The 15,825-nt window shown below is 37.0% G+C and overlaps 1 protein-coding gene across 1 annotated transcript in view; it reads right to left on the reverse strand.

Annotated features, from left to right (window-relative positions):
* Positions 1-15,825, reverse strand: part of SULF2 (sulfatase 2) — a 108,222-nt gene that overhangs the window by 33,049 nt on the left and 59,348 nt on the right. The window contains 4 exon segments of the mRNA XM_032219086.1: positions 7,937-8,066; positions 10,647-10,712; positions 12,017-12,116; positions 12,119-12,144. Coding sequence (XP_032074977.1) covers positions 7,937-8,066; positions 10,647-10,712; positions 12,017-12,116; positions 12,119-12,144 — 322 coding nt within the window.

The raw sequence follows: 15,825 nt of genomic DNA on the forward strand, positions 1-15,825 counted from the left end.
AGTAAGTTCTTCTGGGCAAAACATAGAATTTAATTACAGTACTTTATTACCCTTACACAAGAGATAAAAAGAATTGGTGTGCTTTAATTGCTTGTAATCTAAATCTCAAATTTCTATAGTTTGTACATGTACATTTATTCCAATGAGTTGATTTTCATTATCTTTAGAAAATTATAACAGTTCTTGTCTACAGAAGACCCACATTTTTTCTCCAATTGGAGCATCAATAATCTAATCTATTCCAATTTGGGGAAAGGAATTTATTAAGTTTTTATTCTTGTAATATATTTCTCTAGGTTTTCGCTATGATTTCCTTTGATAATTTTTTCCTACTGATTCCAAATTCAGGTTTCTAGGTCAAGAGAAAAATTACCTCAGGATTGTAATGAAAGATTAATAAAATTTATTCTATTTTGCTCACAGTTTAAATACCTTTCTTTGTTTTGCATATAGGAGAGAAATATCAAATTGGAAATCCCATGCTTATCATCAAACATTTATTTCCAATTATTATACTGATTAAAAATCAATTCAGGGGAATTTAATTGGGAAATAATGTATGTAAATGGATTGACACATACCCTGCACTAGATTTATGACTAATTCAACCAGATTCCAAAAGAAAAAAAAATCTATTCTGACAATATAATATTGTATAATACTGTGTAAAGCTATAGACCATACAACACTGTTTACTGAACCAAAATATTCCAAAATTAAATTTAGTATAGTAAATGCAAAAGAGAAAAAAATGAAGTTGAGTAAGAAGAAATTTAGAGTGTGATGCAAGCAGTGAATGGATTAGAAATATTTATATTTGACAGGGCTGAGGGAAGAAGAAATAAACAAGTTAGATTGACAGGATTCAACTGAACATCAGTAGAATTTATTGATTGATTGATGTCATGCCTTTATCATTTTCACAAACAAATCAAGGTGGCAAATATATCTAATAGTTTTCTTCCTTCTATTTTCCCTACAACAACAAATCTGATAATACTAGTTCAAAATCAGCAAACTTGCTTGTCAGGCCTAAGATGGGATGAGAACTCCTGGTCTCCAGCCTGGGGATTTAACAAGTACTGGCTCTCAAATCTTGGAAGAGTTACAAAAAAGCTAATGCATCAACAAAGGGATTTTACCTAGTTCACATGAAATGTTAATATTGCTTTAATCAAAGATTACACTTTGATTACTGTGTTCAGTTTTGGTCACCTGGATACAAAAAGGTGTTGAGGCTCTAGAAAGAGTACAGAGAAGAGCTACAAAGGTAATTAGGGGACTGGATAATAAAACATGCAATGAATGGCTGTTGGAACTGGGTACATCTACTCTAGAAAAGAGAAAAATGAGGGGTAACATGATAGTAATCTTCCAATTAATTCAGGGAGAAGACGAGGTACAGAGAAAATGGGGTCAATCTATTTGCCAAAGCAGGACAAGAAGTAATGGTTGAAAGCTTATCAGAGATCCAACCTAGAATTGAGAAGTTTCTTGACAATGAGCACAATTAATCAATAGAATGGCTTGCCTCCAGAAGCTGCAGGTGTTAATCACTAGCAGTTTTGAGAAGAGATTGGACAACCATTTGTCTGGAACGGTGAGCAGTCACCTATAATTGAGCCCGATTTAATGACATCAAAATAACATACGTTGGTTATGATATAATAAAAAGTTTTCTAGACAATTCTATGAATGCTTTCTGAAAAGTAAGTCACTCTAACTGAACATATCCCACATATAGATGCATACCCAGAACAATAATAGCAACCACAGAAGCCAAAGATCCATTAGGTTGAAAAAGCCTGATCTATAGCATGTTTATACAATGCTCAAATGAATACAAGCATAGTAACATAGTGACATCACTATAACAACAATAACTGGAAATATTAATCACACATACTCTGCAGCCCCCATCTGCAGTGATCTTGGAGCCCAGGAAAATAAAATCTGTCGCTACCTCCATTTCTTCCCCATCTATTTGCCAGGAATTGAGAGGGCCGGATGCCATGATCTTAGTTTTCTTAATGTTGAGTTTCAAGCCAACTTTTGCACTCTCCTTCTTCACTCGCATGAAGAGGCTCTTTAGTTCCTCTTCACTTTCTACCATTAGTGTGGTATCATCTGCATATCTGAGGTTGTTGTTATTTCTCCCGGCCATCTTAATATTAGAATTTGCATATTCTAATATGAGGTATTAAATTGATATACCAAAATTAAGGGAACATTGTATCAAAATGGCACAACACCACAGCTATTTAATCTCAAGATTCATGATTATTTTTCTTCTTCTGTTTGTATGTTTGTGGTTAAATTTGTGTGTGTTGTTTATGTGCACACAAGCTACTGCTTGCATGTATTTGCTAGCTGAGAATAAATATTATGATATGACAAGCTATAACTGTCCTACAATTCTGTATAAATACTTTTATCAAAATAGATCCGCTCGGCATTTAAGATGCCACAAAACTCACTTTGGGGGTGGGGATTAAGATTAAAAACTAATCAAGGAGACAAATCTCCAAAGTGCCGTGAACATTTCATTGGAGGAAAGCAGAAAAAAATACTTCAAAATGCTTGACATAGTTTGAGTAAAACAGCCATTCTCAAGAGGAACATCCATCGTATTTTGTATTCTGGAAAATCATGCTCTCTCTTCAGATTTCTGAGAACATAATTAATGGCTTGTTACACACACACACACACACACACACACACACACACACACACAGAGTTGATGGGAAGAATGTCAATAGTTGACGGAATCCAGTTAGAACTGCCCACAAACTACAAAAAAGCTTGGAGTAAGCATCAGAGATTTCTGAAGGATAAATCAAAGCACTGGGCTTTCAGTTATTACCTTGAATCACAGTTATAGGAATTATTAGGACCAATGGGATTTACTGGAACTTCTGATCTCATACAGAAACAAACCTTTGATTTACTGAAAATAACCTTTCATGTTTAAAAGGATAAAACTATTGATAATAATCAGCCACTCATTAGTAGAAGCAGCCCTTGTTAGCTACCACAATTGGGTCATTGGCAACTTGGTCATTAAGTGAAGTGAAATTGGTTTTAAATAATGGAAAACTAATCATAGGAAGAGAAAAAAAACTTCTCTAGTTGTTATCTAGAGGTAGTCCTTGTTTAACAAACATAATTGGAACTGGCAGTGAAGTGGAAGCAGTTACTAAGTGAAACTGCAACTGTGCTTATGGTCTTACTTTAACTTTTCTTTGCAGACCAGTGAAGGTTGTAAATGCAAGGATTGGTTGTAAAGTTACTTTTTCCTCACTATCATAACTGTGAATGATCACTGAGGAGTACCCTTTTCTTGTAAGTTACAGCCATAGAAATTGCTTAAATATTTCCTAGAAAATTATACTACTTATAATGAATGACCTGTCAATTGACTTCAATTTTCATTTGAAGTTTTTAGTGGTGGTATTTAGTGATTGGGTATAAGGAAGATTCACTGCACTGACAACTATTATGAAAAATAAGAGAGGTTATGTACAATGAGATAACAAATAAGAGTAGTGGGACCAGATTGGTAATTGAAGCAGGTTTGAGAGTTGCATTCGGTTCGGCTAGATGATAACAGGCCAATAGTAAGATGTGTCTCAATTCCATGAATTTATATCATTCCTATTTGAGTTTAAGATAGAGAGACAAAATAATATTAGCTGTCACTGCAGCAGAACTTGTAAATGAAGCTTTTGTCTTCAACAATTATAAGAATACAAAGCAGAAGGAAGGAGGAATGTGGGGGTCATGAAGACGGGTTAGGCTGGATTAAGCATGCAGCCAAGAGTTATTTTCACCTGATTTCAGAATTGCTTTTGTTCCACAGGGAGTATTTTGTGTATTAGTTTTAGTATTCAAGCCCAGTTAAAAAAGTTTGCACAATGACATGACTTTGTTCTCCTGTGAGCTGCTTGGAGAATCCAAGCATGGGTTAAATTCAGCCAATTAGCCTCAAGACTGAGTTAAAAAAAGTCTTGGCCACGCCTCCCTTATCCTCCAGAAGCCAGTTTTTTTAACTCAGTCTACCCGAATCGAGATGCATTCAAGACTTCTCCAATTCAATACTTCTAAAATTGGTATTAAAGGCATCTACAACTTGGATTCCCCAACAGAGCTTATGATACAGTAGGTTTTGTTTTTCATGAAATTTGATGTATTTGTCTAATATAGTCTGGCTCTGATCATGCCCACTTTTGGGGCAGAGAAAATGCTACAAGACAATAGAAAGAATGTATCATCGACACAATGGACATGAATTTGGGTAGATTCAGGGAGAGAGTAGAGGACAGGGGGGGCTGGTGTGCTGTGGTCCATGGTGGTCGTGAAGCGTCAGACATGATTTAGTGACTGAACAACAACAAAACAGAAAGAAGGAATAAGTAGATTTAATTTTGGAGAGTGGTTTCTTCTTATTTCAGTATTTCATGATTTATGGCCCTACCTATGCTTGACTTTCATAAAGCTTTAAAGACTGAGATGTTCCCACAGGCATTTGAGCTGTGAAGTTAAGTGATGCCCATTGGCTGAATGTTTCATTACATCTTAATCTAAAATGGTATGGGGTTTTTTTAAGTGCGTAATAACATATGGTTTTGTTTATTTTAACTTTGCTGCCTAGGATTACATAGGTGAGGGAAGCAGCTACAAACATTTAGGTAAATAAATAATAAAATTACTCTTGTATACCAGACAAAATTCTCTTCTAAAAGTTTTCAACTGAACAGATGTATCTGAACAAGCAAATCTGTATAAACATTACAATGCTATATACATGTTCTGACCGAAATCTCATGAAATACTAGAATTGCCTCACACAATCTGCTGCTTCCAGATGTGTTGGCTTTAAAATTCACATGATGCTCAGCTAGCCATGTTTCCAAGAACCTACCAGACAGCACTGCTGCTAGTAAAGTGGCCTTTTTTAAAAAAAGAACATACAATAGTTATCTCATAGACATTATGCTGCAATATTTGTATGACAGGCTTTACAGCACTGAAAACAAAGATAGTTGCGAAAGAGAGTTATTAAATAGTTTTAAGTCATACAATTCATACATGAATTAAAACATCTTCTTAAAGACTTCCAGTGTTGGGGCATTCACAACTTCTGGAGGCAAGCTGTTCCACTCATTAATTGTTCTAACTGTCAGGAAATTTCTCCTCAGTTCTCAGTTGCTTTTCTCCTTGATTAGTTTCCACCCATTGCTTCTTGTTCTACCTTCAGGTGCCTTGGAGAATAGTTTGACTCCCTCTTCTTTGTAGCAACCCCTGAGATATTGGAACATTGCTATCATGTCTCCCCTAGTCCTTCTTTTCATTAAACTAGACATACCCAGTTTCTGCAGCCGTTCTTCATATGTTTTAGCCTCTAGTCCCCTAATCATCTTTGTTGCTCTTCTCTGCACTCTTTCTAGAGTCTCCACATTTTTTCTACATCATGGTGACCAAAACTGGAGACAGTTTTCCAAGTGTGGCTTTACCAAGGCATCATCAAGTGGTATTAACACTTCACGTGATCTTGATTCTATCTCTCTGTTTATGCAGCCTAGAACTGTGTTGGCTTTTTTAGCAGCTGCTGCACACTGCTGGTTCATATTTAAATGGTTATCCACTAGGACTCCAAGATCCCTCTCACAGTTACTACTATTGAGCAAGGTACCACCTATACTGTACCTGTGCATTTCGTTTTTTACAAAACTTGCAGTGTCCTGGGGAGTCCTGAGGTCATGCAATCACCATTGTGAACTTCCAGTGGGCTTCTGACAAGCAAAATCAATATGGGAAACTGGATTTGCTTAATGGCCACATAATTCACTCAACAAGGGCAGAGATGCACTTAAGAATTGTGGCAAAAAAGGTGGTAAAATCAGCTGCCTTGTTTAGCACCAGAAATTCTGGTCCCAACTGTGATTGTAAATCAAGGACTGTAATGTTCTCAAACCTGATCATATATTTACCTTTGTATCCACAGAAAGAAGAAACCCAAATAGTAATTAATATAACATATAAACACTTAAGTAGCACCTGGATGGAAGATGATTCTACAGAGCATAGGTGAGCAACTCATGAGCCGTATGCAACCTCCTGTTTGATTTAGTGTAGCAACTACTTCTACCCTGATTTACCTGTATCCTGTGAAATGCCTGTGAAGGGTTATTCCATGTTAAAAAAAAAAACAAAAAAACACGAAGATTCCAAAACTGGCTTTAGGTACAAAATGTATCCTCAGAAACTACATGATCGATGCACATATAGGAGTTATTAATAAATGTCTGAATGAATGAACAGATTGGACCTCACCCTGATTAATAAATGTTCTGTATACAAAAGATTAGAATATGATTTAGAATTCAGTCTGAGAAGACACAACATTAGATATGGAATTCAGAGTTTAGTATGAAAACAGTGTTGCATATCAACAGCTGGCATTTGGCAGATATTTTTAAGACAGCGAATAAGATAACACTATACATTGAAAGAAAAGTCACGCATTCATTAAAAAACACCTACCGACCACAGATTTGGCTCATTTTGGACAAATATACTGTAAAAACAGTTTTTGTCTACTGACACATTTTCCCCCGCCTAGACATTTATTGTCTAGACAGAGCAACAGGTGTAGGACAGTGACTCAATGAATGATGAGAATGGCCACTATTTGAAAATGTGCTCTGACTAATCAACTCGATGCCTGCAAGTTCTGTTATGTTCTTTGTTGCTCCATTTCATCCTGTGCTGCTGTGCCCAAACCAATTCACGCTGAAATGCTTCAAACCATTCTTTGGTTCCTTGACAACAAACACACAGGCGACAGCAATTTCATCATTTCTTCCTCTACTAGCAGTACAGCCAATGGAATTTATGGGTAGCTATTCACTTTCTGTAGACACTGCAGAAAGACTTTATTACCTCTTTCAAAACAAGAAAGAGAAAGGGCAAAAGGTATGTATAATGTTGTTTGGAAAGCTGCTTACTTCAAGCAGCCTGTAATAATCAGGGGATAAAGCAGGGCTAAAATAACCATTTACAAAGAGTCATCTGAAGGATTAGTCATGGTCTTTAAAATATTTCTCCAGACCTTGCTGCAGAACAGAAAACTGCAGTAAAGGGAAAAAGCTAATGAGATGTTTTTCTTTCTCCATAAAAGTACCAACATAGAGAGATGGTAGAAAAAACAATGGCATCAATCTAGAGAAAAAGAACTTTAAATGTGCTATTTTTTAAGCTAGTGGTGGGTATCCTCTTAATATTTAGTTGTGTCATAAAATGAAAAATTGAATTAGCTTTTATTTCTTTATATTACTTTTGTATTGTGTAATTTCTGAAGAAATGGTTATAACAAAGAAATGATCCAACATTTTTTGGGGGGGAGTGGGACTTCAAGTTGACTCCTGGTGACTGCCTAGGCAAAATTTTCAGGGGTAAATCTGGAGCAGAAGTGGTCCCCAGGAAAGGATGAACTTTCTCAGAATGGCTTAAGAAAGCTGGAATATTCTAGGAATGAACAGCAAAATGTTTGCACATTTTTTAGAGAAATAAGGAGAAAATTTCCTGACAGTTAGAACAATTGACCAGTGGAAGGGCTTGCTTTTAGAAGATGTGGGTGCTATGTATTTTTCACCATCTCTGTACATTTCCAAATGAAAAATTATATGAAAGATTGTTAAAGGAATTTTTTTTTTAAAAAAAAGAGGGGGATTTTTTCTTAGTGTTCACTCAAATTCCACACCCTACCCTTGGATACATTTCCTGCTACTGCAAACTAAACAGAATGAAAAATTACCCTGTTAACACTGCCAATTGCCACCTGGAAAATCAAAATAAGGGATTTCTGAGCCTTTGTTATGATACTGCAGTCTCAAGATGCAGGTCACCTGAATACTTTTAACAAATGGTTTCTCACCTGTCCAAGTTGTTCACAAGCAGTTTGATATTCAGCTCGCTGGCAGAGATCTTTCACTCTTTGGTATTTGGGCAAAAAATTTTCTTCTTGAGCATCCGTTTTTTCATTGTCTCTTTTGTGCAACAGCTTACTGGAAAAAAAAGGTGCTTTTTTGCTTAGGAAAATACAGGTGCCTTAAATAGGTTTAAAAAATATAATGAAATTGACACAAGCTAATTCACAGATTTGGATTAATGTGTGCTTTCTATATCAGTGGTTCTCAACCTGTGGACGTCGGGAGGGGGGGGGGCCGGGGGACTGCAATGTCATCACAGGTGGTCCGCAAAGGCTGGAAGAAATGTTGTGATTTAAATCTTGAGTTAAGTCTTGGAGGTCCCTGGCCACAAAAGGTCAGGGACCCCAAGGGGGATTTGGGAATTTAGAGGAAATTTGTGATGAAGAAAAGGTTGAGAACCACTGTACTCTATACAATGCATTTTTTCCGCTAGATAAAGCCATTGGACAACATTAGCGACTTGATTATTCATGTTCTTATTTCTGGAGCTCACTGCATGCTTCTTAGTGCACTATATAAAATAAAGCTGAATTCTGTGACTTGAATGGAGAATAGTCCTCTTACTTTTTGTAATATAAAACTTTAAAGAAACTATACAATTTATAATGGTTTGTCAGAAAAGTACAACACTGAAATCTACCAATCACAATCATGAATTGGATTGAATTCTGGATTCATTATTAAAATTTCTGCCTCTTTTCTATGTTTTCATGGAATCACTATTCTTGTACACACTAATCTGTATTGTGTGTTTTCATGAATGAATAGCATAGGGAACTGATACTTTTGTCAGGTATTGATATACTGTCAGGACAAATTTAATAATCAGTTGAATGCAGTGGGAATATGGTATTTAGATAAGCCGTCTGATAAAATCAGAAGGCATGGCGCTAAGAGTGAATAGGAGATAAATGAATTTGGACAGAACACAAAAATGATTTGCTAACATGAAAAACGAACATTGCTGTAGTATGGACACATAAAGGAGAAAGGATGAAAACTGAACATAAAACAAATATCTAAAGGAAGATTAATGGCTTGAAAATAAAACAATACCAAAAAACTGTTGGTTGCCTGGAACTTCTGAGATCTCGAAAAAGAAAAGTGGAAGTTGAAAGAATAAAAGGCAATCACAGATTGTTCTTGGTTACTAACCACTTGTTCAGCAATTGCTCAACTGACAATGGCGCTGAACAATGGGACTTATGACCAGTCCTTAAAGTTGGCAACTGGAAAGTGCCAGAACCACCATTGCTAAGCAGTGCAGTCATGTCTTTAGGACTGCTTAGTGAGAGAAATTCCAGCCTCAATTACTGTTGTTAACTGACTGAAGTAGTGTAAGGATAGGGTGGAAGCAAGGATAATTGCAAACATAGACAATTATGGACAAATATAATTAATGATTTGGTGTAAATTAGATCAAGCTATAAAGGCAGTTCTCAACTTACAATCATAATTAGCTCACATTTATTTTGAACTTATCAACAAAATATCTGTATAGTCCCTTGCCAATTTTGAGGAACTGATTCGTAGTTGTAGTCTTCCTAGAGCAGGGTTGTCAACTCGCAGCCCATGGTTACACATGGTGTTACACATTGGCCATGCCTACCCCGTTTTAACAAAGGGGAGGAAGTTGCAATATGTCACGTGACGATGTGTCATCGCGATTTTGACATCTCTGTCCTAGAGAATATCTAGGGAAAAGGGCGGCCTATAAATAATAAACCTTAAACCTTAACCAAGGTTATCTATATATACAGGTAGTCCTCAACTTATGGCCACAATTGAGACCAAACTTTCTGTTTGCTAAGTGAGACATTTGTTAAGTGAGCTTTACTCCATTTTACAACCTTTCTTGCCACAATTGTTAAGTGATCACTGCAGTTAAATTAACAATACAATTGTTAAGGGAATCTGGCTTGACTTTGCTTGTCAGAAGGTTATAAAAGTTGAACACATGATGCGGGGACTCTGCAATTATCATAAATATGAGCCAGTTGCCAAGCGTCTGAAGTTTGACCTCACAACTATGGGGATGCTGCAGTGGTCGTAAGTGTGAAAAATGGTCATAAGTCACTTTTTTCAGTACTTCCATACCTTTGAACCGTCACTAAATGAACTGTTGCAAGTCGAGGACTGCATGTATTTCTTTGGCTATCAGTGGCTATTGACTATAACAGATTAATGTAGCCTGAAGTTTTAGAGACAGTGTGATTCTAGGCAACAACTACTGAAGAACTAAAATACAGGAAGAATGCCTTTAGGCCTTTTTCTGGAAATCCCGCAGAAAACATCTGGATGGTGACACAGGAAGCAAATTGCTCAACTAGATAGTATGATTCAGTCTCTAGTTTTTACAATAGACTGTGGCAGGGAACTATATATCTCATTAAAAAAACTAATTATCTGAGATATTACATTGATCACATTCAACTGTATGTGTTCTTACTGTATAACAATTCCAGCAAGAACAAATCTACTAATAATTCATTTTTGTTAAAGCAACTTCCCAAAGGAAAAAGCATAATATTGCTGAAGAAATTACATAATTTAAGATAAACAACTGACTTCAATTGTAATAATTCTAGCAACTTGTGCTTTAAGCAATAAAGTCTCTAAAAAAAATAAACCAAAGGAAATTTCAAAATTACTTACCCTCGCTCCACCAAAAATGAATCTCTCCAAACCTTCATTTTCTTTTTCAAATGGAATCTGGAAAAACTGAAACATAGGTTTGAATCCTATTTAACTATGATTAGTACAAAGTTGTTGTTTTAACACTAGTTAAGATCCCAAATGTTTCATTGAAACCAATTTTAGCTATGTAAACACTCAGAAAAGTATAATGTTTATCAGCTTTTTAATCAGACAAACTAGAGCAGTTTAGCAAACTTTACAGATCCTGGTTAGAAGTACCTAATCTAGCATTATGGCAGAATTTGGATAAAAATGCTCCAAATCTTTCCCGATTGTTAAAACCAATTAAATCTTGGTGAACTATTGGAAGTTTCTATGAAATCCTGTCTGATAAACTATTTTGTAAGATTTTGACTGTTTTTTCCCTAAGATACCTTATATACTGAATCTTGTATAATCTGGCAAATGTGAAAGATTTCTATTGTTTAAAAATTATGTGTAATCGTGAAGGTTGGGAATACTACTTTGAAATCAACAGTACCTTGGTAACCACATCAGTGGTAGGTTCCTACTGGTTTGGACCGATTCGGCTGAACTGGTAGTGGTTCGGTGGCCTTGGTCGCTGGAACCAGCAGCGACCCAGGCCTGTCATGCCCCCAAACCTGTTCTCTGGGTGGTGCCCATGGCAGCACCATCTTGTTTTTGCTTTTGCGCATAACAATTTTCATTGGACTAGGCATGCGTGCGCACAGCGTGGCATATGAGAAAATCAGCAGTAGTCCCTGCCAGAACCCAACCCTGAACCACATGGCCCTCATTATTAATCTTTGGATAACTGCAACAGCTATTCAGGTTGGGATCTCAGTCTATTGAAGATTAAGACAAATTACTTCAGAACATAGTTTATTACCAATAGTGTAAGTGTGTGTGTGTGTGTGTGTGTGTGTGTGTGTGTATATAATATTAAAAACCTTATTCAGTTGACCTTGGTTATTCCACTTAGAGTGGTATTAAACTGAGAAAAAGATAAACTGCTTCCCACCCATACCCCCAGACCACATAAAAACTCTCAAAACTTTGCCCCATGCATCAGGATAAGAGAGACAAATTAAAAACAGCACAGATACTAAGAGGAAGAATTTCTTATATGTGTGTGTCTCCTTTCCCCTAACAATTTCTATGTAACACAAATATTAAAAAATATACACAAGGGAAATTTGAAATTGTAATATATGGAGATACTTTTCCCTGAAAGATTCATAGAATATTTTCCCAATGTAGAAATACGAAACAGAACCAAATGTTCCATAATGCTCTATTTAATAATAAAAACCAATGTTCTCATAACAGCAGTATATATAGTGTACTGATATGTTTTCCACCCTTACCTATTGACCAATCTTTCAGAATCCAGCAGTTTTAGTATGGATTTCCCATCCATGTCAGGTGGAATATCCAGGCCAGCAATATCTAGAATTGTAGGAGCAGATCGATGTTCAATACAATGTGAGGATTCCTGAAAAGAAATATATATACACAATCTTTACAAAACAGCTGGAACAATAATCCCAGCCTAATCTGTAGCAGATACAGTATTACACCATGTACTCTTCTGAGGATTCAAGCATTTATCAGTTTGGGGGAAAAACTAGTAATATTGGAAGTCCTCAACTTATGACTACAATTTAGCCCAAAATTTCTGTTGTTAAGTGAGTTTTGACCCGTTTTACAACCCCTCTCGCCTCATTGTCAATAAATGAATCACTGCAGTTGATAAGTTAGTAACCCAGTTGTTAAGTGAACCTTGCTTCCCCAGTGACTTTGCTTGTCAGAAGAGTGATCACATGACCTTGCACACAGCAACGGTCATAATATGAACCAATTGCTAGGCATCTGAGTTTTGACCACACGATCATCGGAATACTGCAAAGGTCATAACTGTGAAAAATGGTTGTAACTTTGAACGTTACTGAACTGAACTGTTGTTAAGTCGAGGACTACCAGTAATTTAGAATTTATATTGCATCTGAGAGCGTCATGCTTAAGTTACAATAGCTTGTAACTTGTAGAGCCATTTTATTAGCATTATTTGATAGATGAAGTCCATAAATGATACTACATAAGATGAAATCTTGTGCTATAGTATTAATTGTATACAATTCAGAAATGCTAGGTTTTGCTTCTTTCATTTTTGTAAGGAAGATATAGTTGGCTAGTTTAAACTGGTGCAAAAATATAATTGGAAGAATATTTGTAATTAACTGTGGGTGGGGTCCTTGGTACTCTCTAAGCCTGGTTGTTTTCTTGCAGACGTTTCAATACCAAACTAGGTAATATTATCAGTGTTAAAATGCAATGAGGTTTGTTCTCATTTTATATACTAGTGGCTTACCCTATAAGTGTTGGTGGGAGAGATCTTGGTAGTTGGAATGATCAACTCAGACAAACAAGCTAAGAGTAAACAACAGCCTAATCAAGGAAATATCCAAACCTCTCCCATCAACATTGATACTGTCCCTTAGACCCATGAATGCATCATGTTTTCAACACATTGAGGTTAAGATGATTATCTAGCTCTTATAGGGCAATTCAGATATAGATATAAGATATTACAGATTGGGAGGTAGACAGTTGAAAACGAGATTAAAAAGAGCACATTTTCCTAGGCCACCTAGTTGCGTTCATGGAAGAGGCAAGATTAAAAACAACAGGAATTGATTCATAGATCATTTTTAATCATTATATTACAATAGCTCCAGCTAAGATGCTTATTGAAACAATCAAGAAGTGCAATTCAAGAAACCAAGTCTTGGAAAAAAACGAGTGCAGGGATCTTGAGGACAAGAACATACTTGCCATAATTTACAGAGAGAAATTACAATTCAAAAATAGTGCCATATGGTTAGTTTTCTGCTCTTTTACAATTTCCAGCTCAGAAACACAGCAGATAGCAATATGCTAATTTGCAACAATGAATGAAATCCTTTTGTAAATTACTGGATTTGAAACAAACAAGGACAAAGAACCAAAGATAATACATTTGTTTATTTGCTTGACAAGTGCAGCTCAATTTTAATTACCAGTAATGCAGTGTAACATTTCAGGATAGAAGTAATAAACCTATGGTAATGAGGCCTCACTACAGCATAGACTGTTAAATCAGGGATGATAAGTGGGGGGCAGTCAGCAATTAATTTAGGTAGATGCAACCGGGCGATAGCAAAAATATCGCTGTAGATGTTTCTCTCTGTATGGAAATAAGAACACCATTTGAGTCTCTGACAAATCACCTTGTCGAGTGTGTACAAGTTCCCTTTTTACCATTTTCTCTAATGGGATGAACTCTTGATTTACTGGGGTCATTGTGACTGATCTGTGCAAGCGTTACAAAAAATGAATTTTGATCTAAGAAGACTCTCAAATGAAGGCTTATGAAACACTGATTGCAGGCAATCTAAATGCTACACTCTCAGGATGTCCTAAGAATCAGACTACTGTCAAGGTTAACAATACATTGCAATGGACACTTCTTTAATCAGTTCTAGAACATCACACACACGTGATATGTCTTTTATAAGACATAAAAGAGGCAATCTTTACTGTTCCTTTCTCCTCCTGTGCCTTCTGAAAAGTTGATCTCAAGAACTGGGGAATTGTTGGCAGCAGCATGAAAGCTTATGGGGAAATTGGTGAAAACAAAATTCCTGTCCCTTCCTCCCAGTCAAGGTTGTGTTGGGACCTTTAAATCCCTTAATGCTGGGGTTTTCAAAGTGTTGTTTGGGGCATTTAAGCAAACTCGGTGGGAGTTATACGTTTCCTGGGGTATTTAGGCTGAAATTTGATTACCTAGGGTGACAGATAAGCTTTATTTCTTGCCCTACCATAGACCCAAAATCAGTGATTTTGTTTGCAGGGTAATATCTGGTTATTGTGGGTGGGAATGGGGTTTCTTGGTGTCATTAAGGCTGAGAACTTGCATTAACTTATGAACTTTAAAATCTTTGTATGAATCAGAACTATCTTGACATAGGGTCTTCTTAATTTGAATTAGTCAAGAGGACTTGGAATTCAGTGTACAAGATTTCTCACATTGATAAGAAAGAGCTCTAGGGAAGCTAGAAAACTAAACCAACTGTTTAAAATAAGGTTGTGTTGCTCTACACCTGCCTTCCTTAAGCTGGTGCTGTTTAGACACTTTGATCTATAACTCTCATCAGATTTGATTATGGAGAGAATTGTGGCCAAAAAAAATTTGGAGTTCCTGGCCTGAAGAAGGCAGATCTCACAGAATGCTCAGTCAGAAGCCCTTGTCTTAACAGACTAGGTTCGTGATGGTGACCTGTGGCACGCGGACCCATTTGTTAGGGCACGCCAGCATTGCCCTGTCAGTTGCCCTGGCCAGCTGACTTCAGCCTTCTTTTTTGCCCATTTTTCACCCTCCGGAGGCATCCCTGAAGGCTTCCTGAGGCGAAAAACGGCACTACGGGCAAAGCAGTGCCTGAACTTCTGGGTTGCCCATAGGGCCGTTTTTCAAGCCTCCGGAGGGCCCTCTGGGGGGGGGACTGTTTTCAACCCTCCTCAGGCTCCTAAAAGCCTCTGGAACCCGGGGAGGGTGAAAAAGCACGTCAAAAGCGGGGGAGGAGGGCATTGGTTGGGTGCGCATGCACGCATGGGAGGGGTCATGCGCATAGCATTATGGGTTGTGGCACGCCCACACACAATCCCCCTGCGCTCCCTCCGCTTTTAGCACACAATTAAAAAGGTTAGTCATCACTGGACTAGGTCAAGCTCAACAAATTATTCTAATCAAATGCTTATACTTTCTCTTTCCCTCCATTGAACAATTATTGCTTATCAATGTGGCTGATACTGTTTCAATCCCTGGATAAGGTTCCTTATTACACATAACATGCATAGCATGAGATATTGGCTATGAGGAGAGTATCAGTGATCTTAGAGCAGGGGTGTCAAAATTGCATCCCGCAGGCTGGATGTATCATGCACTAGCCACACCCACCCCTGGTTTAGTGAAGGGGGGGAAAGTTGTGATATGTCACGTGACAACAACATGTCATCATGAGCTTGATATCCCTGTCTTAGAGGTATGTTGGACTTCGTCTTCTGTGTCTAGATCAAACTTTAAACTTCCAGAATGAAGCCACCTTCTTGGCTTGTCACTGGCCAAAATAAGTTATTA

Source organism: Thamnophis elegans, chromosome 5, assembly GCF_009769535.1.
Source record: "Thamnophis elegans isolate rThaEle1 chromosome 5, rThaEle1.pri, whole genome shotgun sequence".
In the NCBI taxonomy this organism is placed as follows: domain Eukaryota; kingdom Metazoa; phylum Chordata; class Lepidosauria; order Squamata; family Colubridae; genus Thamnophis; species Thamnophis elegans.